Below are 27,542 nucleotides of genomic sequence, written 5' to 3'. Positions count from 1 at the left end.
TAAAACACAACACACAGCCCACCTATTTTGTACTACATGAATTTGGCAGATTAAAATTTGCTATATTATTTTGTCACACGTATGATAAATTTTAATTCAATTCAAAATAAAGATTACAGTTCACTGAACCTATTGAAAATCATGCCCCAACAAGAGTTGTTACATTGCACCCCAAAATTAAAAATAATTTCCTCCATGAATCTAAAATTTGAACTGGAGAACAATTATATCAATGGTAATCAGCAGTAAGAGCTTTATGCTTTTTCTTCAGGACCAAAGACAGCTGGTGCAAAACCTTAAAATGTTGCAGATGACAGCTGTCTGCAAGGAATATAAATCCTTCCATTCCCCACTATCCTGTCAGAGCTGAAGAAGCTTCTTGGATGAAAAACAAAAAGTCTTCAAAGAAAAAAAACAAGGAAGTCCGGTTGTCTCCTAAAAAAGCACCTTTGGGACAACCATGACTTGGATGACTGTAAATCTCTACAGACTTTTAATTAAACTTCAATCTTATTTTAGAGATGCAATTGATAGGATTAGTATGATGCTTTTACCCCAGTAAATCCAACTGTTCAAAATCAGCAGACATAGGAAAGAGGGTTATAGATTTGATTCCTGGAACACTAATGACTAAATACTAAGCATTCCCATTGATCCTCTGCTGCCATCTAGTGTCTTCAAAGTGATAATAGTTGTATCAGACCTAAATCTATTTATTTATTTATTTTATTTTGTCACAACAATATATGTAAGTATCATACAGAAAGATTATATAGTATATAAACATATATATGAGTAAATATTAGGAGGTATAAGCATATATATATATATAGGAAGAAGAAAGGAAAAACAATAGGACAGGAACAGTAGGCACGTTTTAGCGCTTATGCACGCCCCTTATGGTCCTCTTAGGAATAGGGTGAGGTCAATAGTAGAAAGTTTTAGGATAAAGTTTTTAGGATTATGGGAAGAGACCACAGAGTCAGGTAAAGTATTCCAAACACTGATGATTCTGTTACAGAAGTCATATTTTCTGCAATCTAGATTAAAGCGGTTGACATTAAGTTTAAATCTATTGGTTGCTCTTGTATTATTGCAATTAAAGTTGAAGTAGTCTTTAACAGGAAGGACATTACAATAGATGATTCTATGAGTTAAACTTAGGTCTTGTCGAAGGCGACGGAGTTCCAAGTTTTCTAAGCCTAGGATTTCAAGTCTAGTGGGATAAGGTATTTTGTTGTTTACAGAGGAATGGAGAAAAATGATCTGAAACATCATTTTATATATATTACGATCCAATCTTTCTTTCAAGTGCATTTATTTATTTATTTGTCAAACACAACAGTATATATAAGTATAAGCATTAAATAACCATACAAACTGGATACAATTAAAGGGAACATTAGGACAGGAAGAGTGGGCACGCTGGTGCTCTTATGCACGCCCCTTACAGACCTCTTAGGAATGGGGTGAGGTCAATAGTAGACAGTCTTTGGTTAAAGCTTTGGGGATTTTGCATGTTCCCAAAAGGATTTTTTTACTAAAACTTTCATGAAACAACAAGGAAAAGTCAGACATTTTTCTTCTGTTTAATGTTTCTCACCAATTTTGTTAATATCTCAACAAAGTAGGAATAGAGTTGTTCAGCCTTTGACAAAGGTTATTCCAGTGCAGAAAGTGGTTCTAACTTGGATTCACCTTCAACAGACACTCAGCAAGTATTTCTCACAAAAATGCCTCGGTGCATGAAGTTGGTGAAATTCGCATTCAACTGCACCCTTCCTGTGCACTTTCAAAATCTTAGTTTTAAAAATCTGGCTGAAAGGATGATCCTATTGCCATTCTTCTCTTTGAACTGGTTCAAGCAAAAAAATTCAGAGGCAAAGAGTGTATTCATTTTTTTTATCTGAAGCTTAGCATTCTATCCTAGCCAGTGGTGGAATTCAATTTTTTTTACTACCAGTTCTGTGAGTGTGGCTTGGTGGGTGTGGCAGGGGAAGGATATTGCAAAATCCCCATTCCTTCCCCACTCCAGGGGAAGGATACTGCAAAATCTCCATTCCCACTTCACTCCATGGGAAGGATACTGAAAAATCCCCATTCTCTCCCCATTCCAGGGGAAAGATATTGCAAAATCCCCATTTCCTCCCCACTTCAGGGGAAGAATATTGCAAAATCTCCGTTCCCATCCCACTCCAGGGGAAGGATATTGCAAAATCCCCATTCCCTCTCCACTCCTGGGGGAAGGATATTGCAAAATCCCCATTCCCATCTCACTGTGGGGCCAGTTCTCTGAACTACTCAAAATTTCCGCTAACGGTTCTCCAGAACCTGTCAGAACCTGCTGGATTTCACTCCTGAAACCAGGCTAGCCCTGGTTTCAAGGGATCCTGCTGAGTAGAAGATACATAGTTGAAAGAATCTAAGTTTCCAGGAACTTTAATGGGTTTTCTTGACGCGTCAAACTTCAAGGAAGTCAGCAAGTCTGACCCAGACAAGTAAACATTTTAATCCAACTGCCAAATCTGAAAACCATAAACTAACTGCAATTGTCAGTTGTAAGCTCTAGTAGCAGGTTGAGGTGGGGATCTTTGGACTTTGCCCTCTCTTATTTTACACTCCCTGTACTTGACAGGGTGCCCACAGTTTTTATCATTAGGGAATTGTTTGGTTTTTCTGCAGACTTTACATGTGTATCATCTCAGTTCAATACCAGACCACATTTACAATTATTTGCAGTGTCCCGCAGTCACATAACCACAATTCACATTTTTGCTGAAAATCAGTGTTTATTTCAGGGGTTTCAAACTCGATTTCATTGAGGGCTGCATCAGGGTTGTATCTGACCGCTGAGGGCCGAGGTGGGCGTGGCCAGGGTGGGTATGGCCAGCTCAACATTACTCGTGTCAGGGGCGCCTGTGGGGGCTGAGTGCTCTGCCAACGAAAACGGGCTCCCGAGCTTTGTTTTTGCTGGCAGAGGGTTGCCGGAGACTGTCAACAGCAGCCAAAAATGGACCTTGGGAGCCCGTTTTCGCTGGCAGAAGCACCACAGGCCGGTCCTCCGCTGTTTCCAGAGCGGCCCCATGGGCCAAATCTAAGCTTCCTGCAGGCTGGATCTGGCCCCTGGGCCTTGAGTTTGACACCCCTGGTTTACTTCTTGTTTCTGGTAAAAATGACCCATACCAAACAATGGGGTTACTTAATAACTGCAGCATTTATTTTAAGACTGCTATGTTCACTTAACACTGCCTCGAAAAAAAAAGGTTTAAAAAATCAGGTCAGTCACACAGTGCACTGCTTTTCAGCTATCCCAACTTATTGTAATTGCAAACTCAATTACGGTCATAAGTAGTAGCTCTGCATCCAATCTTTACCAATCTGAAATCAAGGTTAGGCACAGTTGATGTGTTTTCAGCTGTTCCCTGGAAGTAGGAATATGCAAAAGACTTAGCAGCTTTCTAATCTCTTTTTCCTCTATTTCAGTTTGGACTGTGCTTCAGGGAAGGGGCTGGGCAGTACTAGGAACCAGGCATTACTTCGGCCTCCAAATTAGGAATCTATAAAATCTATAATCTTATCAATAATGTTGGAAACATGGGAGAAAATTTGGGTTAGAAATGTTAAGTTTACACAAGCACAGAATTTAAGGGAAAATTTTTATAAGATGTTTTATAGATGGCACTTAGATCCCAAAAAATTATCATGTATGTATCCTAATATCCAAGCGAAATGTTGGAGGTGTGATTGTGATGATGCTACATATTTTCATATTTGGTGGACTTGCAAGAAAATTAAGGTCTTTTGGATAAGAATTTGGTGGATTATTCAAAATGTATTGAAGAAGAAGATAAAGTTCCTGCCACAATTTTTCCTTTTGGGAATTATAACGGATTGTACAGGGATTGAGACTAAATTGATTCTGAATTTAATAACAGCAGCAAGACTGTTGATTGGACAATATTGGAAGAAAGAAGAGGTACCTACAATAGAAGAATGGATACTGAAAGTTATTAATTTGGCTGAGATGGCTAAAATCTCAGCGTTTTTAAAAGACAATACGCAGGAAAGATATTTAATTGAATGGAAAAAATGGATTGATTATTTACAAAACAGATATCAGATTAAGAAATATCAGATTGCCTTTGAATAATTAGAAAGTTATTTTAGGTAATGGGGAGGGGGTTGGGAGATGAAAAGCTTTGGATGTGGTTATTTGGATTGGAAGGGAAAATTTTATTCTATGTTTGGTTTATGTATAACAATACCTTGTGATTGACACGGGAAGCCAGGGGGGGGGAGGGAGGGGGGAAGGGTGTTTTTTTTTTTGGGAGGGAGGGGGGAAAAAGGGGGAAATGTTTTTGTTTTTTAAAACTCTTTCAATAAAAAATAGAACATCTGATATTCAAAAAAAAAAATCTATAATCTTATGTAGGGCCAAGCATTGTTCGGAGTTTTAACTATGATGTGTTACTCCAATAGGTGGATGGGACCAGGACAATGGAATCGGCAGGGACACAATCAAAGTTAAATGCAATTTATTAATTAAATTAATTAATTTAAGCTGTGCATGTAATCCCAATGCATGTAATAATTCCTATTTTCTCTTATAGTAAAAATATTTAATTGGATGCTAATTTTGCAGAAGACTCCGATGCTACACCTCTTCTCTCAGAAGTGAACTGGCTACAATTAAATGTTCTCATTTTCCAAATGTCTTTATTTAAAATTTCCCTTCAAACGTTTGAAAAATGATTGCTGCTAACCTCTTTAAGGATTTGTGTGCTTAATTGGGAGTTGATAGATTTTTAAAACATTGGAATAGCTGTAGTAACAGCTTTTAGTTTATATCCCCCTTAAGTTTTCTGGGGAAAAAAATGTTTTCTGCATATATCCCCATGCAATTGTGCATGGAAAAAACATTAATTTGGGGAAGCATGGAATATGGTCCATGATATGCCTTAAGTCTCTAATTTAGTTTTATTTGAGACAAATGTGCTGCTTAAATGATGATTAATCATTAAATGCCTATTTAGGCAGAAGGCAGCTGCAGAGTAAGGTAACACTGCCATCTTGTGACTCATTAAATACACAACCAAGAGTTAAAATGCTATGCTGATTTTTTTCAATTCAAAACCTGCTGCACAATATGCCTTTGAGGATCAATTCACACATCTTAAAATAGACCTTTGTAGGTAGACATAGACATTACCATGAGAACACAGGCAAGTCTGGGTACAGACCCTTTTTTTCTTTTACAATACAGGAAGGGGAGAGAGGTAAGGTCTACAGGCTGATTCTTCCTCACTCTTTTGCTTTTTATTGTGTCTACATGCCTGGATTTCAAATAGGAAACAAACATCAAACAGCACAAAAAGAGCAAGCAGAGGAGTGATGCAAAGATAGATACCCTGTTTGCCCGAAAATAAGACCCAACTGAAAAATAATCCCTAGCATGATTTTTCAGGATGCTCATAGAATCATCTATTGCAATGTCCTTCCTGTTGAAGACTACTTCAGCTTCAATCATAACAATACAAGAGCAAGCAGTAGATTTAAACTCAATGTTAACCACTTCAATCTTGATTGCAGAAAATATGACTTCTGTAACAGAGTTATTAATACTTGGAACACACTACCTGACTCTGTAGTCTCTTCTCAAAATCCCCAAAGCTTTATTTATTTATTTATTTATTTATTTATTTATTGTTCAAATTTATATACCGCCCTATCTCCCAAAGGACTCAGGGCGGTTCACAGGCATATAAAACATCAATATACAAATTAAAATAATCATTAAAAAACTTATTCTAATGCCCAGTTATTAAAACTAAAAATATAAATATTAAAATCAGTTTAAAGCCCCTCTAAATTTAAAATCTAAGCCAGTCCTGCACAGATGAATAAATGTGTCTTGAGCTCGCGACGGAAGGTTCGAAGGTCCGGAAGTTGACGGAGTCCTGGGGGGAGTTCGTTCCAGAGGGCGGGAGCCCCCACAGAGAAGGCCCTTCCCCTGGGCGTCGCCAGACGACACTGCCTAGCTGACGGCACCCTGAGGAGTCCCTCTCTGTGAGAGCACACGGGTCGGTGAGAGGTATCTGGTCGCAGTAGGCGGTCCCGTAGATAACCCGGCCCTATGCCATGGAGCGCTTTAAAGGTGGTCACCAAAACCTTGAAGCGCACCCGGAAGGCCACAGGTAGCCAGTGCAGCCTGCACAGGATGGGTGTTATCACGGGAGCCACGAGGGCTCCATCTATCACCAGCGCAGCTGCATTCTGGACTAACTGTAGCCTCCGGGTGCCCTTCAAGGAAGCCCCATGTAGAGGCGTTGCAGTAATCCAGGCGAGATGTCACGAGGCGTGGTGACCGTGCATAGGGCCTCCCGGTCCAGAAAGGCGCAACTGGCGCACCAGGCGAACCTGGTAGAACGCTCTCCTGGAGCGGCCGTCAAATGATCTTCTAGAGACAGCCGTTCATCCAGGAGGGCGCTAAGTTGCGCACCCTCTCCATCGGGGCCAATGCCTCGCCCCCGATGGTCAGCCGCGGATTTAGCTGACTGTACCAGGATGCCGGCATCCACAGCCACTCTGTCTTGGAGGATTGAGCTTGAGCCTGTTTCTCCCCATCCAGACCCGTCGGCCTCCAGACACCGGGACAGCACTTGATAACCGTTGGGGTGGTCCGGTGTGGAAAAGTACAGCTGGGTGTCATCCGCGTACAGCTGGTACCTCACACGAAGCCACTGATGATCTCACCCAGCGGCTTCATGTAGATGTTGAACAGAAGGCGAGAGGATCGATCCCCGCGGCACCCCACAAGTGAGGCGCCTCGGGGCCGACCTCTGCCCCTGTCAACACCGACTGCGACCGGTCAGAGATAGGAGGAGAACCACCGATAAACGGTGCCTCCCACTCCCAATCCCTCCAACCGGCGCAGCAGGATACCATGGTCGATGGTATCGAAAGCCGCTGAGAGGTCTAATAGGACCAGGGCAGAGGAACAACCCCTATCCCTGGCCCTCCAGAGATCATCCACCAACGCGACCAAAGCCGTCTCCGTGCTGTAACCGGGTCGGAAACCGGACTGGAACGGGTCTAGATAGACAGTTTCATCCAGGTGCAAGGGAAACTGATATGCCACCATACTCTCTACAACCTTCGCCGCGAAGCGAAGGTTGGAGACCGGACGATAATTACCTAAAACAGCCGGGTCCAGGGAAGGCTTCTTGAGGAGGGGCCTCACCACCGCCTCTTTCAAGGCGGCCGGAAAGACACCCTCCACCAAAGAAGCGCTCGTAATCGCCTGGAGCCAGCCTCGTGTCACCTCCTGCGTGGCCAGCACCAACCAGGAGGGGCACGGGTCCAGTAAACACGTGGTGGCATTCAGCCTCCCCAACAACCTGTCCATGTCCTCGGGAGCGACAGGGTCAAACTCATCCCATAAAATGTCACCAAGACCACCCTCAGCCGTCTCACCCGTATCACTGCAATCTTGGTCCAAACCATCCCGAAGCTGAACGATTTTATCGTATAGATAACCGTTAAACTCCTCAGCACGTCCCTGCAACGGGTCATCCCGCTCCCCCTGGTGTAGGAGGGAGCGGGTCACCCGAAACAGGGCGGCTGGGCGGTTATCTGCCGATGCAATGAGGGAGGAGGCGTAGCTACGCCTCGCTTCCCTCATTGCCACTAGGTAAGCCCTAGTATAGGACTTCACTAGTGCCCGATCAGCTTCTGAACGGCTAGACCTCCAGGAACTCTCTAGGCGTCTTCTCCGGCGCTTCATCCCTCTCAGCTCCTCGGAGAACCAAGGAGCTGGTTGGGACCTACGCCGGGTCAGAGGCCGCAAAGGCACGACCCGGTCTAAGGCCCCCGCCGCGGCCCGTTCCCAGGCCGCAACAAATTCCTCAGCCGAGCCGTGAGCCAGACCCTCAGGAAATGGCCCAAGCTCCGTCCGGAACCCCTCCGGGTCCATCAGGCGCCTGGGACGGAACCAGTGTGTCGGCTCCGTCTCCCTGCGGTGGTGAATGGCGGTCAGAAAGTCCAGACGAAGAAGAGAGTGATCTGACCATGACAAATGTTCCGTGACTATTTCCTTTAAGTCCAGATCTCTCAACCACTGACCAGAGACAAAAATCAGGTCCAGAGTGCCACCCCCAATGTGAGTAGGGCCATCAACTACTAACCAAAAACACTCTACTGTTGACCTTACCCCATTCCTAAGAGGTCCGTAAGGGGCGTGCATAAGAGCACAAACGTGCCTACCGTTCCTGTCCTATTGTTTCCTTTCATTATATCCAATTAATATAGTTTTTACATACTTATGCTCATATATATGCTTATATATTATATAGTTATTTTCATGCTTATGTTTATATATACTGTTGTGACAAAATAAATAAAATAAATAAATAAATAAGCCTTAACCCAAAAATAAGCCCCAGTTAAGATTGTCAACCAGATGGAGGCGTTTAGTACTGTATTTGCCCCAAAATAAGACCTAATCATAATAGAATAGAATAGAATAGAATAGAATAGAATTTTATTGGCCAAGTGTGATTGGACACACAAGGAATTTGTCTTGGTGCATATGCTCTCAGTGTACATAAAAGAAAAGATACGTTCATCAAGGTACAACAAATAAGCCATAATGCGTCTCTCGGAGCAAAAATTAATGTAAGACCTGGTCTTATTTTTGGGAAAACACAATACTCCATTAGATACCTGTAGCCTGATATACATGACTTATGCTGTTCATGATCAGTGAAACTGTTTGCATGTGTGTGCCTGTATTTACATCCAAACAGAAAAAGGGACAGAGTAATATGACACAAAGATAGGTATGCCTTACCACTCTAAACCATGCCTTTGGTGAATGGTTTGTCCTCTGTAGCCCATGTTCAGGCTATTCATGTATTCAAAGCAGGGGTGAAATCTATTTACCTTCCTTACCGGTTCGGAAGTGCACACTCTCGTGCGTGCTCGCTCGCTTTGCTTGTGCGCACATGCATGCGCATCAGATGCGCATGCAGACCTTCTGCACACACGCATGCGCAGAAGGTAAAAAACACATCACTTCCTGGTTAAAACCAGGAAGTAATGACACCCGGGCGGTTGGGCGGAGCTTTGCTCTGCCATCGCTACCCGATTGCCAAACTCTCGACCACGATCGCTACCAGATCGCACGATCAAGTCCGATCCGGGAGCATTCTACCCCTGATTCAAAGGAGAAAGAGTGTCCAAAATAATATTTGAAAATCCAGAGATGAAAGCACTTTTGTTATAAATAGAGTTGGCTTTTTAATTTATAAAATGAACATTTTACCCCATGGGGTTCTAAAGAAGTCCAAGACTATGAGCAAAGAGTGTGAGTAACACATTTTGCTCTATCTAGGCCAAGCCCCTCCTCCAACCATGGAGAAAAGTTTTCCGTGGACTGGTGGGGGTGTGGTTTTGCATGTTGCCTGCATCCCACAGATGGGGCTTTGCTTCTTTGCGCTTCTTTGCACTACCTGGTTGCTAGCATGTTGCGGTCCGGTCCTGATCTAGGCTACTCCCTGTAGGCTTAGATCGTAAACTCTCATGGCCAAGATCCTTTAGCAATTCACTTTCTTTAAAAGTTGTTACAAAAAAGAAATGGATTCAAACAGCTTTTGGTATGATTTGGTGCATGTTCCTAATTACTGGGGTTGTAGTCCTGTGAAAGTCATCTATAACCGGCATTTGCTTTGAGTGAAATCTTTACTGCCCCCTGCTGGTATTATGTGGATCACTCTACTGATGCTATGAACATGGCTAAAATGTGCAGCCTAAAGCAAAGATGTCTTTAGAGCAGCGGTTCTCAACTTGTGGGTCGCGATCCCGTTGGGGGTCGAATGACGATTTGCCAGGCGTCGCCTAAGACCATCGGAAATATGGGAAGTATACTTGCGAGTCGAAGAATCGCGCTCCAGTGGTTGACTCCACAAGCAATCACTCCCAATCGCTAGCCTAATCTGGCTTCAGGCGCGATAAACTTAATAGGGGAGGAGTCTCCGCTTTAATGCCTCCGTCCTCAAGGCAATCGCAAGCAGTTCAGATTGTTAGCCAATACGGCTTCAGGCGTGATAAATTCAAAAAAACAGTTTGCCGCTTTTTTCCCCCTTCTGTGGCTGCTGAGGCGCGCTGAGATCGCTGCGAAAATAATTTTACGGTTGGGGTCACCACATCGTGAGGAATTGTATTAAAGGGGTCGCAGCACTATAAAGGTTGAGAACCACTGCTTTAGAGTCACATCTGCTTCATTCTGAGCAGAGATTATTTGTGGATTTGTGAATTATCATGCATTTTACTAAATTTTCCATCAAAAGCAAAACAAAGCAGCAGGAGAAAGATTACAGGAATATTCTAAGACACACCCCAACTTTTCTTCTTCAGTTGTACCCCTCTCTGCTATGGAATGGGATAAAAATGGCTTAGTTTGGCGCTATAATTATTTCACATCATTTTCCCCAAACTAGTATTCCATGTCTCCTACCGATGGTTGTTACTGTAGAAACAGAGAAAAAGAAGGAGCCGACAAAGTCCCATCTGCCCAGACTTGTATTTCCTTTAAGATAAAGTCCACTCTTGTAGGCTTGGATGATAGTCTGTGAAAAAGATTAAAAAAAGAGAAGTCATGGATGAGGATTTCTGTCCACAAGATAGTCCAAAATTGCATTTCTATTCACACTTTCCTGGAATAAGTTCCACTGAACACAAACTTCATTCTGAATCAAGGCATGTAGTTTCCTTTGTAAATTAGTTCATCTTCTATGTTTAGCTGGCTTGACTGGAATTTAATATCTTGCCCCAATCCTCCTCTAAAGATTTAGCAGAATCTCTGCTATGTAATTTTGTAACAATGAATATAAGAAATTATAACTGTGAAGGACAACTAACCCTTAAGAGGATAGACTTTATTTTAAAGTATTCCTTATTGCCCATCCATCAGAGAAACAGATTTGAAGACAGCATATACAGAAAATAAAAGATAAAAACAAAAATGAACCGCTGAAATCAGAGTTAAAAAGCAATTACAATGTGCTGATAAGGGGGAAACCCCTTAATTAGCAGATTAAGAAATGAGGCCCTGACCAGAATGATCTTCTCCTTCGAAAAATCTTCAGGAAGGGATATCTTCTGTGATCTTAATTAATGAATGGGCTGGTAGAAACCAGATATTTTCTCCCAAAGAAATGCAGTCCTCATGCCACCTAAGTTTTAAATGCAGCATCTATGTTCTCTATAAAGTTAAAAACATGCCTGATAAAGAAAGGAAAAGAATGAAAGAAAGAAAAAAATGCCTGATAAAGATTTAAAGGGGGGGGAATGATATTGCCATAGGTCTATACTATAGGCCACCCAACCAAACAGAGGAAGTAGATGAACTTTTTGCTAGTCAGCTAACTAAGGTATGTAGGAAGCATATAACAGTAGTAATGGGGGATTTTAACTACCCTGACATCAACTGGGAGACAAACTCTGCACCAAGTGGAAGATCCAACAGGTTCCTAACAAACCTAGCAGACAACTTCATTTCCCAAAAAGTAGAGAAGGGAACAAGGGGATCAGCCATATTGGACTTAATTCTCACTAACAGAGATGAAATGATAGAAGGTGTTAAAGCTACAGGAACCTTGGGGGCAAGTGATCATGTAATACTGGAATTCAACATTATGCAAACACAAGTAGTAGAACAAAGTCAAACTAGAGTCTTGGACTTCAAGAGAGCTAATTTCAATAAACTTAGAGAGAGCTTGAGAAGGATTCCATGGATGAGAATCCTCAAGGGGAAAACAACTCAAGAAGCTTGGGAAATTTTGAAAAGTGAGTTTATAAAAGCCCAGTTTAGCACAATACCAATGAAGAAGAAAAATAATAAATCTCAAAAGAAACCAGCATGGATGCATAAAGAACTGTCTGACAAATTGAAAGACAAAAAGAACAAGTATAAAAAATGGAAAGAGGGGCAAATAACTAAGGCAGAATATCAGCAAATAGCCCCAGCCTGTAAAGATGAAGTGAGGAAAGCTAAGGCTCACAATGAACAAAGGCTAGCGACAAAAGTTAAAAATAACAAAAAAAGCTTCTTCCAACATGTTAAAAACAAGAAAAAAGTCAAGGAAACAATTGGCCCATTGCTGGGAGAAAGTGGCAAGAAGGTGACAAGCAACAGGGAGAAAGCAGATCTACTTAACTCATTTTTTGCATCTGTCTTTACACAAAAGGAAAAAACAATCCAACCTATCAAAAACAGCACCACAAAAAAACAGATTAGGCACAAGTTAAAATAGGGAAAAAAAACAGTAAGTGAACACCTGTCTACCCTAGATGAGTTCAAATCATCAGGACCGGATGGATTACACCCCAAGGTTCTGAAGGAACTGGCAGATGAGATCTCAGAACCACTGAACTATATCTTTCAAAGATCCTGGAGCACAGGCGAACTGCCAGAGGACTGGAAAAGAGCTGATGTAGTTCCCATCTTCAAAAAAGGGGGGGAAAAAACAGATCCAGGAAACTACAGACCTATCAGCCTGACCTCAATACTAGGGAAGATTCTGGAAAAGATAATCAAGCAACAAATCATTGAACACCTAGAAGCAAACAACGTAATAACCAAAAGCCAACATGGGTTTGTCAAAAACAGATCATGCCAGACTAATCTCATTGCATTCTTTGACAAAGTGACAGAATTAGTGGACCAGAGGAATGGTCTCTCTCTCTCTCTCTCTCTCTCTCTCTCTCAAATGAACTCTATCCCCCATTTTTTGCCTAGCAGGCTTCAGCTTTTTTACCTTTTAAAAAATGCTTTTAAAAGAAAAAAAGAGAAGCTCTTGATGATCACGTGGCTCAGCTGGGCATGGGGGGGGCAGGGATTTTTGCTACCGGTTCTCCGAACCACTCACCGCCATCGCTACTGCCGATCCGGTCTGAACTGGGAGCATTTCACCCCTGATCTAACTCCAAGGCTTGTTATAGGGATAAAAATGGGGTAAAGTAAGAAAACAGTATACTAGACCCATGATGGTGAACCTATGGGACGCGTTCCTGAAGTGGCACGCGGAGCCATGTTGCCTGGCACACATGGCTTCTCCCATTTCTCATCCGGGTTTCTGTCAAGCATTGCACATGCGACGATCAGCTGGCCTTTTTGTGTGCGGCAGTGCCAAAAACTGGAAGAGCTGGTCTTCCATTTTCCTGGGAAAGCATGCACACCAGTCAGCTGATCGTCACGTGCGTATGCGCACCAGAAACCCAGAAAACTAGCTGGCCAGTGCGCATGTGCGAGCCGAAAACCAGAAGTTCATTTTCGGGCATGCATATGTGCCCTGGGCAGCTCCTCTTCTGGATTGCAGCCAAGACAGGCACACGCTCCCTTTTTGGCACTCGGTGCCAAAAAGGTTCGCCATCACTATACTAGTCTCTTAAGTTCCATTGAAATATAAATATAATAAATTTAAATATAAATTAATATAATAATAATAAATATAATATAATAAACAAACTAGTTCCATTAAGGCTAGAATTAATTTAGCCACTAAATTAATTCCCTGTTTGGACACCCTAGTGACTGGGACAGAGCTGGCATAATGCAAATATGTTAACTAGTATCATGATTTTAGATATATGCAACTGCTAAGGAGGAAGTGGATATTCTACAGTGCAATCTATAAGACCAGATGTTATTTTGTTAGAATTTCTGATAGTTATTGATAATGTGGATCATACAATTGTCCCCAATTTTCATTATGGAATTCCAGCCCTTTCTATCTAAATAGACACATACGATGGCCACCAAGAATACGACTTTTATTCCATAGACAGTAGACTAACTACATGAATGATATGAAAGAGTTTCAGTAGTTTTACAATAATACTGACAATATTTAGGAACAACACAAATAAGATTTTCCGATATGATTCTATATTAAGGCACAGTGGATAATGGATCAGACTAACAAAGGGACTAATTTGAGAAAAACAAAGTTGCAAAAATTTGAAACAGAATAACAGAGTTGGAAGGAATAACAGATTAACAGAGTTGGAAGGGATCTTGGAGATCTTCTAGTCCAACCTACTGCTCAGACAGGAAACCCGACTCCATTTCACAACAAATGATTGTCCCATCTCTTCTTAAAAACTTCCAGTGTTGGAGCATTCAAAATTTCTGGAGGTAAGTTGTTCCACTGATTAATTGTTCTAATTGTCAGGAAATTTCTCCTTAATTTCTAAGTTGCTTCCGTCCTTGATTTGCTTTCATCCTTGATTAGTTTCCATCCAGGAGATGCACTTGGGAGCCAAATGAAATAGTAAGTTCTCTTTGATACAGATCATCTCACAATAGCAGGATGGTCACCTGTCAGAGTTGCTGCAAGCAGAGGATAGAATAGATGATCTCTAAATTACCTACCAATTTATTACTGCCTTTCAAACAAACATAGATACATACATAACATGCCAAGTTAGTATTTTAGCCCTGGTTTTATGTTTTATATTTATATCCCTCATTATTTTTATAAACAATTTAAGATGGCAAACACACACAATACTCCTTCCTCCTCCTATTTTCCCTACAATAGGCCTGTGAGATGGGTTAGACTGAGAGGGAGTGACTGACCCAAAGGCACCCAGCTGGCTTTCACACCTAAGGCAGGACTAGAACTTATTGTTTGTATCTGTAAGTTACCCAGTCACTTGCATAGTGAGAAGGGGGCACTGTCTAAATTTGATAAAATAAAATAATCCTTCTGCAACAAATCTTACACTTTATCAAGGATAATAATATGTAAAATGGAACTTTAGTTATGTTCAATCGAATATGAGGTAGAGAACAGAAGCTGTACATACAAGATTTAGGGAGCCCAGCCAACATATGCAGTGTAATCATAATCCCTTTTCATTTACATGGGTATGAAGACAAGCAGAAGGCCAAAGATGGCTTGTCTATAGACGAAATCCTAAACATACTTGGCTAGGAATAATCCTATTAGACTAAGAAAGATTTTTTTTCCTACTGAGACTACAATGCATGTTTTAAGTGCATGTTTAAAACATGCAATGCATGTTTTAAGAATCAAAGTGTTTTTTTTTTAAAGAAATACCTAAAGTTGAGAATGGGTGAGTCAGGCATGTTATTGTTTTGAAGGCAAATGGCCTTTGCCTTTTCTAAGTGACATTCTGATTTCTTAACCTTATAAAAACATAAAACACTGGTAACAATATATAAGGTAAATATTAATCTTAAACTTATGTTTAAGAACACAGAGAAAAGGCCATAAATGTTAATTGCTTTTTAGCACAGAGATTACACCTCAAGATCTCTCCCACATTGATAATAACAAACTTGAGAAATCCAACGATCAAGGCTACCTGAAAATATCTTTAGCTTCTTAATAAAGTACCGGTATTTACAATAGCTTCAAAGTCATACAATAACACTAAGAAAATTTCTTTTGAATGCTGTATAAATATGATTTATCTCTATGTCTATTCATGGCTTTTATACACTATTCAAAAGAGACCATAAAAAAACTAAGAAGGAAACCAAAAGATCAGAACCCATCCTCTCCAGCAGCTTACGCCCAGATAAACTGGAATTAACATCAGAAAGACAAGCCTCTAATGGCTGTTATCATATTACACAAATAAAACTGGAGCCATTGAGGGTTAGGTATTGGTGTAGTAGCCATAGCACATTGTGTAACAAATTCTATTATGATTTGTTGATGACTTAATGGGAGCCCAGACACTGTGGTCTATACAACAACATTAAAAAGGTGGCAGCATGGAAGCTTCTGGGGCTAATATGGCTTCCAAAGTTGCTTACATGTTAATTGGTTTTATAAACGTGTTAAGCCCCTTATTTTGTGTTTTGTCCATTTTATTTTCCAGAGCATGGTTTTTCCTTTGGGGTGGGGTGGCGGAACGCCTGTCAGCTTTGGAAGCCATATTAGCACCAGATGCTTCCCCGCTGCCAACTTCTTGCGCTTGGGAGAGTAGGAGGGGGGATTCAGGAGAGTGATTCTAGTTAGAAATAATAGCATTCTTCCCTTTGGTCAAGGTCACGGTGTTTATGCATCTGGAGGAGGAGTGGCTGGAGTGATGGCTCAAGTTGGGCCATGTGACAGACTGATGGGTGCAGGGGCTGGATTTGGGGTTTTGATTTACTGAGGGAAAACCCGGAACTCTCAGATTTGAGTTTTCCCAGATGTGCCAGTATACCTACTTTAATAAATGGAACTTTGAGAAATGCTTGCCTCGGAGTTTTTAATTGGAGTTGGGGCTTTCTGGAATGCTGACAAAAGGATTAAAAATACTGGAAAAGAGATATGTGGATCTATGCCTTTCTGATTTGATGATTCAGAAAATCATATTGATTCAATTTTCCAGATCAATTTGAAAAAAAAAGACATCAAATAAATCCAGAGGCATCCAATTTGATATTGCAGTTCAATGATTCAGGAACAATGGCTTCAGATCAAATAACTAAACTAAAACTTTATGCAGTGCTATAAAGTAATTCAATGTAAAATTGAACAATGTACCCTCAGCTTAACGCTGGCCTCTATAATCTAGAGTTATATATCGTTCACCAATAATTCCATGGTTTTCAAAAAAGAAAAATCACTCAATCCTATCATCTTTTCCAGGGAAGATTTCTCAGCTTTAAAATTTAAATGATAGATTGTGTTCACACACAATCCAATTAGGTAGGGTAAAAATGAGCTTCTGGTTTAGTTAATTATATAATCATCAAGAGTGGCACACTATTCTAATTAGTTAATAGTAGTAGGAGTAACAATAAGGGCAGTGTAGGCAAATGTGATGTCTCCAAACTGTACACCTAGATTGTGGGAAGGGGAGAATTGTGGTCCAAAATATGTGTAGGTCAGAATTCTCCAATCTATAAGCTTGGACACCTGTTTGCTAGATCCAGTCCCTATGACCTACGGTTGGGTCCATGCAATGGGTTTTGATGCAGCAGTCTCCTCAGTCTTGAAGGAGGATGTAGTATGCTCCTTCCTCAAGAAGACATCCTTGGATTTAGTCCTGATAAGATCAAGTGGTAATATCTATTTGGGCTCCTCAGATTTAGGGATGCTCCATCACTGACTCTCGTTTGATAACTTTTTGAAAGCTAATGTTCTTTTGGACTTTCATCTCTTGCTTGAAAACCAGACATCACTCATTGTACAAGGGCCTCTAATGAGCCAATTGAATCCTTCCTGGACTGGGAGGCCCTTTGGAGACAGTTACTCATGCCTAGTCACCTGCCTTGAAAGCTGCATGTGGTCCAGAATGTGGCAAACCAGGCAGTGGTGAGAGAACTGTGGCAGGAACACTGTTACATGCCTGAGACCCTGTTGCTTTGTATTGGTTGGATACAATTCAAAATGCTGGTAATCACCTTTGAAGTCCTTCAAGGCATAGGGGTCTAGATTTCTGAAGGACTGCTTATCTTCAGTAGTTTCCACTCATCAACCAAGGGAAGCACAATCGAGGTCCCATTGATTAAACTAGGCCATCTTGTAGGGCCCAGGAAGAACTCCTAATATTTTGCAATAACTGCCCTTTCCCCTTCAGGAGTAGCTCTAGATATTTTGCCATCTAACCAAAGTCATATTCTGGCATTCCGACCATTTGGCTCATCTTCTGATTTGTTGGGAATTTCAAAATGGCAACCACGTGTTTCTTTTATTCTTCTAATTTTTAAGCTTTACACTTACGTTTTTCAGCCACAGGCAATTCTTTTTTCTTTGCTTGAACACTTTCACCTATTTACACTGCAAAATTATACAGGTAGTCCTCAACTTACAAAAATTTGTTTAGAGACCAAAGTTACGGCACTGAACAAAATGACTTATAACCGTTTTTCACACTTACGACTGCTGCAGCATTCCCATGGTCATGTGATCAAAAGTCAGATGCTTGGCAACTGACTCATATTTAAGACAGCGGCAGTGTCCCAGGATCATGTGATCAGCTTTTGTGACCTTCTGACAAGCAAAGTCAATGGGGAAGCCAGATCCACTTAACAACTGTGTTATTAACTTAATAACTGCAGTAATTCACTTAAGAACAATGGCAAGAAAAGTTGAAAAATGGGGCAAAATTCCCGTAACAAATGTCTCTCTTGGCAACAGAAATTTTGGGTTGAATTGTGGTCGTCAGTCGAGGATATTTACTCCTTGAGTGAGCATGCTGACTTAGGAAGTGCTCCGCTACTGTTTTTCACTTTCATTATTATTCAGAAGGGTTTTTTTCAGTGTTAAAATTCTTAACTTCTTCAAATTTAGTGCCTTAGTCAGTGCCTACTCGGTTTTAGTCTGAAGCTGGCTTTACAGAGATTTCTATGCCCTTTTATTGTTTAGGAAATTTTTAAAGACTTAGTTGTTTTTCCTTTTCCTTTTAATTATAATTGGTTTATAGTTGATATTCTGTTCCTCTGGTCAGCTGTATTATTCTTAAAAATGTATTGTCTTTTTATTTATAAGCTGCAAAGAATTGTCAAGGTGTTGGGTGCTCTTGAAATTTGAAATAAATTTGAAATTTATTTGAAATAAAACAAATGAATAAATAAATTATTTGCAATGCATTCATTTCCTTTTTGTGTCTCTTCTTCCTTCCTTCCTTGTTTGCTTGCTTGCTTTCTGGAGGATGTCTTACATTTTCTTCTACCTTCTAGTCTAGTAACCTTACATATGCCATAAATTTCCTTTTTTTATTATATTATTTTTAACTCTTGTTAAATCATAGTGAAACACAGAAATCCAAAACAACCAAGCAAGCAACAACTCATAAAATCTCACTGCAACATTTATGGGGTGTAACTTCAATCCTGTGCATAGTTACCCCAGTCTAAACTCCACTGAATTTGGTAGTATTTCCATCTGTCTCATATTCAACTTGCAAAACAGATTAAGCCTTACAATTAAGGAAATGCCAAATAAAGAAACAGTCCTGCAAAACCATTCCATTCCAAGTATAAGGGCAAAGTACAGACTCCACTTTTAAAGAAGTGAAAGAAGTACCTAATTCTGCTTACTTCCTTCAAGTGCCTGATTGCTTCAGTGATAAACTGATACAAACGGAATGCTTCTGGGAAGTGTTTACTAACTAAACTATGGTTTGCTTGCGTACCTGAGTAGTCTGGGTTCACATTAACACTTTCCATTATAGTCACACACCGGATGGGCTTGCACAATGCACTTGGCTGAAATTTGGTTGGATGTTTTATAGGTCAGTGCATTGGCAAACGAAAACTACTCGATAGCAACATTTGACAGCTTCTCAAAAAAAGATCTATCATGCTCTGAAAAAGATTTCTTATCTCCTAGAGACTCTAGATTTGGGCTCTAGACGAAGGCTCTAGATCTGGAGACCTCAGTTTCTTCCTTAATGGCTCTAATCTACTGGGGAAAAAAGTACATTTATAATCTCACATTAACAGAATAACAGAGTTGGAAAGGACCTTGTAGGTCATCTGGTCCAACCCCCACCCCACCCCCAAGCAGGAGACCCTACACCATTTTTCACAGAGACTCTAGAAAGAGTGCAGAGAAGAGCAACAAAGATGATTAGGGGACTGGAGCAGTGGTGAAATCCATTTTTTTTACTACCGATTCTGTGGGCGTGGTGTGGTTGATGTGGTGTGGTAGGCATGGCTTGTGGGCATGGCAGGGGAAGGATACTGCAAAATCCCCTTTCCCTCTCCACTCCTGGGGGAAGGATATTGCAAAATCTCCATTCCCACTCCACCCTGGGGCCAGCCAGAGGTGGCATTTGCTAGTTCTCTGAACTGCTCAAAATTTCTGCTACCAGTTCTCCAGAACCTAGTCAGAACCTGCTGGATTTCACCCCTGGACTGGAGGCCAAAACATATGAAGAACGGTTGCAGAAACTGGGTATGTCTAGTTTAATGAAAAGAAGGACCAGGGGAAACATGATAGCAGTGTTCCAATATCTCAGGAGTTGCCACAAAGAAGAGGGAGTCAAACTATTCTCCAAAGCACCTGAGGGTAGAACAAGAAGCAATGGGTGGAAACTAATCAAGGAGAGAAGCAACTTAGAACTAAGGAGAAATTTCCTGACAGTTAGAACAATTAATCAGTGGAACAACTTGCCTCCAGAAGTTGTGAATACTCCAACATTGGAAATTTTAAAGATGTTGGATAACCATTTGTCTGAAGTGGTGTAGGGTTTCCTGCCTAAGCAGGGGGTTGGACTAGAAGGCCTCCAAGGTCCCTTCCAACTCGGTTATTCTAGATGGCAGTTCAGTCTCTTCTTGAAAGCTTCCAGTGATGAAGCTCCCATAACTTCTGAAGGCAAAGCTGTTCCATTGGTTGATTGCTCTCACTGTCAGAAAATTCCTCCTTATTTTCTACCTTAGGCAAACCAGTTCTCCCAAGATCCTTTCCTTCCCACCAAAGAGCTTCAAAGAGCTGATTCCCCCCATCTGATTTCACGACCAGAATAGATTACACTGGGAACACGTGAAAGAAAGGCTGGCTCCAGCTGCACGTGGAGCGGAGCGCCTTTCAAGTTAAACTACCCGGACTGACTCCTCGCCTCCTTTCCCTTCCATCCCGTCCCAACCAGCCACCTCAGTCTCGCCGGTACCTCCGAGAGCCGCTCCAGAGCCTCCCGTTCCAGGCAAGTAAAGTTCAACAGGAGCTCCCACTTCTCCTTCAAGAGCAGGTCCGTCGTGTCGCGTTCCAGGGGCGACTCGAGCCCCCAAAACGCGGCGCTGCCCAACAGCAGGTAGCTGAGGTAGAGGAGCAGCAACAGCGTCGTGGAGGGAAGCCCGCAGCGGCACTTCGTCGGGGCAGCCTCCGGTGGCTCCATACTCGGGCCGTCGGAGGCGGTGGAGGAGGAGGAGGAGGAGGAGGAAGCGGCGGCGGTGCAGAAATGCCGGGGAGAAGCGCAGCCGTGAGGAGAAGTTCTGCCCGGCGACTCCTTTCCGAAGGCTCCGTGCAGCAGCGGCGCTTCTCCGCCCGGATTCTTCTCCCTGGGCGGGGCCAAAATAGCGGCATCTCCGGTGCTTTCCCCAAACGGAGAAAACCGGTCGGTTTGAGCGGCTAACTCTTAAGTTTAACTTTGAGTCTCGGCTGTGTAAACGCCTTGCGCGGAGAGAAGGCGCGTTCTTGGGCCCGGGACGTTTTTAGTAAGTAAAACCGAAGTGAACTACCTGTGTTGAACGTCCCATTTGGCCTTGAACTTCTGAGCTAAGGCTTGGCAGGGTTCCGTCCCGTAAGAACAACAGCAAGTGTGTCCGGAGGAGGCGCTGGCTTCTTTGGGCTTTACTTATCATTTACTTTATAGTCGGTTTACGTTGGATTGAAGTGTGAATGTGACTCCGTTTGGAGTAGTCCTCACAGCCCTTGCCCAGAAACTAGGAGACTGGGAGTTCTAGTCCCACCTTGGGCACAAAGCTAGTTTGGTACCCCCCTTAGATCAGTCACACACTCTCAGCCCCGGGGAAGAAGCAATGGTGAGCTGCTTTTCAAAACCATGCTAAGAAAACCGCAGGAGCTTGTCTAGGCCAGGGGTCTCCAACCTTGCCAACTTTAAACTTTGTTGGCTGAGGAATTCTGGGGGTTGAAGCCCACAAGTCTTAAAGTTGCCAAGGTTGGAGAGCCCTGGTCTAGGCAGTCAAAAGGTATTAATGAAGCCTCAAAGCTGCATTGCCTACACACAGATATTAGTTTTGTGTTAACACAGCCTTAAACTGGTGAGCAGAAAGGAAGTCGAAGCATGGCTGGACTGAAAAGTCAACACTTAAGTAAAACCAAACTTACCGTTTCTTGCAACTTCTCTTCCCAAAATTATTCAGATTCTTGCAGCTTAAAGAGAGGATCCTTAAATGAATGCAGATCAGTTTGTGTACTAATTGCCACTCATCTGAGCTTTTACAACATGCTGGGGTAAAATATGTTTGGCTGGTTTGTGGTTGAATAGATAATGCAGATTCAGCCGAAATGGTTTGTTTAGAAGCAGGCATGTTCAACTCAGGGCCAATGGACCACATGCAGTCCTGGACAGCTAATAATATGGCTTCACAAGATTGTGAACTTTTAATATATGATTTTATATGATTTTATATTATAAAAATTATATATTTTATATGTGGCCCGAAACAATTCCTCTTCACTTAATGTAGCCCAGGCCTCTGGTGGCTCAACAGACTAATGCAGTCTGTTATTAACAGCAGCTGCTTGCAATTACTGCAAGTTCAAGTCCCACCAGGCCCAAGGTTGACTCAGCCTTCCATCCTTTATAAGGTAGGTAAAATGAGGACCCAGATTGTTGGGGGCAATAAAGTTGACTTTGTATATAATATACAAATGGATGAAGACTATTGCTTAACACAGTGTAAGCCGCCCTGAGTCTTCGGAGAAGGGCGGGATATAAATGCAAAAAAAAAAAAAAGTCAAAAGGTTGGACAAAAGGTTTAAAGCTCAGTGTGTTGATTTAATTTAGGCAAATGGATTAAATTTAGGAAAACAAGTTTCAATTAACCATATGTTGAATTAAAACGGGGATAAAGAATTTTAAAAGGGAGCAGGCCATAACTCCTCTCCTTTTGGAAAATAAGTACTGGAGTGGTTCCAATGTTATATGTTTTTTCTACAATGAAAATAGCCAGAATAATTTTTTTGGGGTGAAGGCTTCTCTTCCTATGATCATAACTTCTTGTGGTGGTCTGACTATTGTTACCAAGTTATGATTTATTTTGAAAATGATTTAGTTCTTACAACATACCAAACCATAATGTAAAATTGGGGCTACAACATATTAGCAATTTTGAAAGTGTGTATGAATTTACAAAATGGCTGGTACAAGAACTTATAAAATGGCTGATGTAGTGGTCATAGCTGGTCATGAAAATCCATTTACTGGAAGGAGAATTAGCTTTGTAGGATGTTTTCTACTAGGCATGGGCAAAAACCAGCCTTCCAGGAAGAAAACTTCTGAAAAACCATCTATCCTGCTACAGTATAACTCCATGATGGCGAACCCATGGCACGTGTGTCACAGTTGGCACGTGGAGCGGTATCGGTGGGCACATGAGCTCACTCCAGTCAGCTGATTTTGGGGCCTTCTGGGCCACCCAGAAGTATGGAAACAGGCTGTTTCCTGCCTCTGGAGGGCTTGGGGGTGGGTGGGGAAGGCCCAGTTTTTGCTCTCCCCAGGCTCCAGAGCCTCTCTAGGAGCCTGGGGAGGGCAAAAACGGCCCATTTGCCAATTTCCAGTCCCACTGGAAGTTGGTAAACGGGCCATTTCAGCCTCTGGAGGGCCTCCAGGGAGATGGGGAAGACCGTTTTCGCCCTCCCCAGGCTTCTAGAGAGGCTCTGGAGCCTGGGGAGAGCAAAAAAAAAAGGCTTACCGGGCCCACCTGGCCATTGCGTGCCAAAAGTGGGGGGAGCATGGGGGGGAGTCACACATGCATCCGTGGGGGGCGGGGAGCATAGAGTTATGGGTGTGGGCACCTGCGCTGTTCCCGCTTTTGGCACATGATGGCAAAAAGGTTAGCCATCACTGGAATAGCTATTCTGAGGGTAATCTGTCAGTTTTCCAGAACTTAATTTTTTGAACAGGGAGCTCTTGCAGATGTGCTCCAGAAGCCAAAACTGAAAATAAGTAGTTCTATAACAGTGTTGAGGGGCTTTTAAGCCAAATCTGAGCAATTTACTGAGAATCACTCTACTGAGTAATTTTTTTTCTTAAAATGAGTTTAATTCTCTGAAAACTACAGTATGATTTTTTTCTGTCTTCAAATAACCATAACCATTCTTTTAGGACAAGAGTAGGACTCAAAGTAAATTTGTGCAATGCTTGTTTTATTCACACATTTTGCTAAACCCAAGTTGTTGTTGGTTTTTTTTAAAAGCATATTTGGAAACTATTGTGGCATGGATCATATATAACATTAAGCTATAATTAGTACTTCATGATGGCACTAAATTTAAAACAGCCATATGTGTGAACTAGAAAATTGCCCTGAGCTTTCCATGAAGACTGCTATATGAAAACTATGTCTTCATATTTTACAGGAGGATATTATCATAGGAACTCCATCTCCTTTTCCTGATATTAGCTAGTATTCAAAGAATTTAAAATATTAAATTCCAGAAATGACACTATTATGAACTATTGCAGAATTAGTTACATAGTTTCCGGTCTCAAATTGCATAAAGTCAGTTTTGTTGCTTATACTGCAAAAGAAAACAACAAGAAAAGAATGAGTGAGGGGTAACTTGTTTTCCCCGTACTTTGTTAGGTACCCGATGACAATATTCAAAGTAAGGATCCTCAAAAGAAGAATCAACAAGATTGTTACCATGCATGACATCCAGTTGACTTATTAACTAAGGGAACAACTCAGTGAGTTCAAAGCTTGTGGTAAATTGTAAGATAACGAATGTATCTTTCAAAGAAGACATTATTTCTCTAAATACCAATAATACATATTTTGAGAATAATATTTATGTGGTGTTAGACCATGTATAATATTCAGCAACTCTAAAATATTATAGTCTAACTCAGGGGTGTCAAACTCGTGTCACCACTGCGTCATCATATAACGTATTGTGACTTTTTCCCCCTTTGCTAAACTGGGCGTTTGACAGCCCTGGTCTAGCTGAATGAAAATGTGGTGATAGAATCCTACAGTTGGTGAAAGGCAATGCCTATTTCAATAGCTTCTTATCTAGTGTTGTATATTATCTCCTGTATCAAAATAAAATATCTTAATATGTGATTGAGCATATTGATTGTTAGACCAGTTTTTAGGGAGTAACAGCTAAAGGGGGTTCTAGCCCCTTCCATTCAGAAGGTACTTGGTTAGCCAAAATGTGACAAAGAAACCTGGATCCGATTAGCTATTGGTTGGCAAAACATTTCTTATATTCTTAAAGGAATCTGACATACTAAATGACTGATGACAAGCCATTAAATGTTAGATCAAAAATAGACTAGATGCAGTAACACAACTTCATAATGAACCCAAAAGGACCTTCTTATAGAAATAAACCTACAAATTAATGCCTTGTGCTTCATAACATAGCTTTAAAGCAGGAGCACATAATTTTTTTTCAGGCTAAGGGCTACTGTAGTCTTTGAATAATGTGCTGTGGGCTGCAATCTCCCCCCCCCCCCGATGTGTATTTTTTATGTATTTGTTACACAAAAAAATAAATACAATTTATGTTTACATTTAATTAAGGTTACAATAAATTGGTAGTGGAAAATCTTAAATAGCCCATGGGCAAATCTCAGGGCTCCCCAAATTGTGAACCAAGTCCCAGGTAAAGCACAAAATCAAGTGCACTCCAGGTATTCAGTGCCCATTCCTGCATTAAATACCATATTTTTTGCACTATAAAACACTCTGGACCATAAGACGCATCTAGCTTTTGGGGAGGAAAACAAGAAAAAAAAATCTGCCTCTGCCTCCCAGCATCCATTGGTATTTATCTGGCTAGCATCCTTGCAGCAAACAGCAAACAGCTTAGTCAGCTTCAGCACGTTATCGCAGCCTGATTTAGCATGGGCAGCTGATTGGCGGCCTCCCAAAATACCGTCAATCAGCTGCTCCAGGCTGAGGGGATTGTCATCACCTATTGCCACTGTTGCCTATCACCACCTCTGTGCAACCGGTTTTCAGCCTCCGCATGCCCCGTTTTCAGCCTATTATTATTATTATTATTATTATTATTATCAATAATAATCAGCTTATTGAGGAGTCATTTGACCCTCATTGAAACTCCTTTCTCTTCAATCTGAATTAGATATTTAGATCAGAAGATGAAACTTGTAAAGGGCAAATATTGCTGCACCTTGCTTATTTTGAAATAGAGTTAGGACAAGTGTTGTCAAAAGACTCTTGTCTACAGATCAGCTGAAATGTCACAGGTTAAGCGCCTTGTATTAATTAGGTGTTCAAGCTTAATTCTTGGTCATTGTATAGACAAATGCCTCAACCTGCCTAATAATAATTAGTAGATCTTCCAAGGAGCATTCTGTAATTTCTTGGATCTTGCTTGTCAGCACTTGTTGAAACTCCTTGCTTGGAAAGAGATGAAAAAAGTTCTAATTTATCAATGCCATATCTCTTGGCAGTCATATTTGTTTTTGTTCTTCATGAACAGTTAGTGGATTGTACTTGTAGAAATTCTTTCAATTTGATTCAGTTCATCTAGGAAATCCATCAAGGTGGTCTCATTCTTCAAACTTTTTTCTTTCTTTCCTCCTCAGCAATGTACACGTGCAGTCATGGCATCATCTTATGATGCTTAATGATGCAGATCAAAAATGCAAGTACTACTCTGCAAAATATCAAGACGGTTCTTCTCTCGATTAACATGAGAAGGAACTTTACTATTCATCTCTGTTTCTGGTTGGTGATACTGGATGGAGCCCTGTCACACAACCTGTTATGTACTGCCTAAACTAGAAATTTCCTTTTGATTTGTTAGAGAATATTTTCAATTACCTTCAATTGCTAGTCCAGCTAGCATCAGTACGTGGGACAGAGAGGGACACCTTCTTGTGTCAAGCAGCAAAATGTCTGGGCCACAGACCTGGAGGATACACAAATGGATGTATGTTGTGGTCTGTCAGCAGCCTACAGAGCTGGCAATGGAGTCGGACAGCGATGAGGCTGAGGTGAGGCCCGGGCCATCAGGAAGTGACGTGCAGACTCCAGAGCCTCCAAAGACTGATTGTAGTGAGGCAGAGGAACAGGAGGAGCCTGTTTCTAATGCATGAGAAGAGCTGCCAGAAGGCAAGAACAGCTCAAGCAGAGAGAGCAACTCAGGAGTAGGGCCAAGAGATGATTGGCCCCTCCCATAAGGCTTAAAACAGACCAGCACTGGCATTTGAGCTTTGCTGGAAAACAATGTTGTAGCTGCATCTTCTGCTTCGTCCTCTGCTTCGTGTACGTCTTTGTTTTTGTGGCTTCTGGGCGTTTGCCAGGAAGGGCCTTTGGCAGTTTGCCTAATTGGACTAAGTTTTGTGAGATAACTGAGGAATTTGTGTTGTGAGGCATTTGTTTTGAGTTGAACGACGCTGGGAATGAAGTAATTCCCAGCTGTTTGAATAAAGTTTGTTTTCAACGGACTAAGTTTATTATTACCTACTTGGGCCTGGGTCACAACAATGTAGTTCTATTTTTCCTTCAATTATTTCAGCTACTAATATAACAATTTGAACATGTAAATTGAAATTTTCTAGATGGGTGCATTGTATTCCTTCTCCCCCAGAGTAAGCACCAAGCCTTTTTTGAAATTGGTTTTCTAGACTTTGAGAATTTTAATATCTGCCTTGGGACATATTCAAGGAAAAAATACTGAAAATGTTCAAAGGTCCAGATGGCTTGGAAAAAGTTCTAACCAGAGTCTACTAACCTGGGATTGTTGCTTTTTCTTTATCTTTTTATAATCCAATAATAGAAGCAGGATAGGAGAAAAAAAAGCTCTTGTCACTGAGATTCAGTAGCTTGCAACCATGCCTTGTTTGAA

At 41.4% G+C, this 27,542-nt stretch overlaps 1 protein-coding gene across 1 annotated transcript in view; it reads right to left on the bottom strand.

Annotated features, from left to right (window-relative positions):
• The window catches only part of KCNK17 (potassium two pore domain channel subfamily K member 17), a 35,826-nt gene extending 14,885 nt beyond the window's left edge, over positions 1-20,941 (bottom strand). The window contains exons 1-2 of the mRNA XM_058167347.1: positions 20,641-20,941; positions 10,514-10,625 (exon numbers count right to left, since the gene is read on the bottom strand). Coding sequence (XP_058023330.1) covers positions 10,514-10,625; positions 20,641-20,865 — 337 coding nt within the window. The 5' untranslated portion in view covers positions 20,866-20,941. The remainder of the gene's footprint in view (positions 1-10,513; positions 10,626-20,640) is intronic.
• Positions 20,942-27,542: the final 6,601 nt, after the last annotated feature.

The sequence above is a fragment of the Ahaetulla prasina genome, chromosome 1 (assembly GCF_028640845.1).
Source record: "Ahaetulla prasina isolate Xishuangbanna chromosome 1, ASM2864084v1, whole genome shotgun sequence".
Lineage (NCBI taxonomy): Eukaryota > Metazoa > Chordata > Lepidosauria > Squamata > Colubridae > Ahaetulla > Ahaetulla prasina.
Note: the sequence above shows the minus strand (reverse complement) of the source record. Positions and strands in the feature narration are given on the sequence as shown.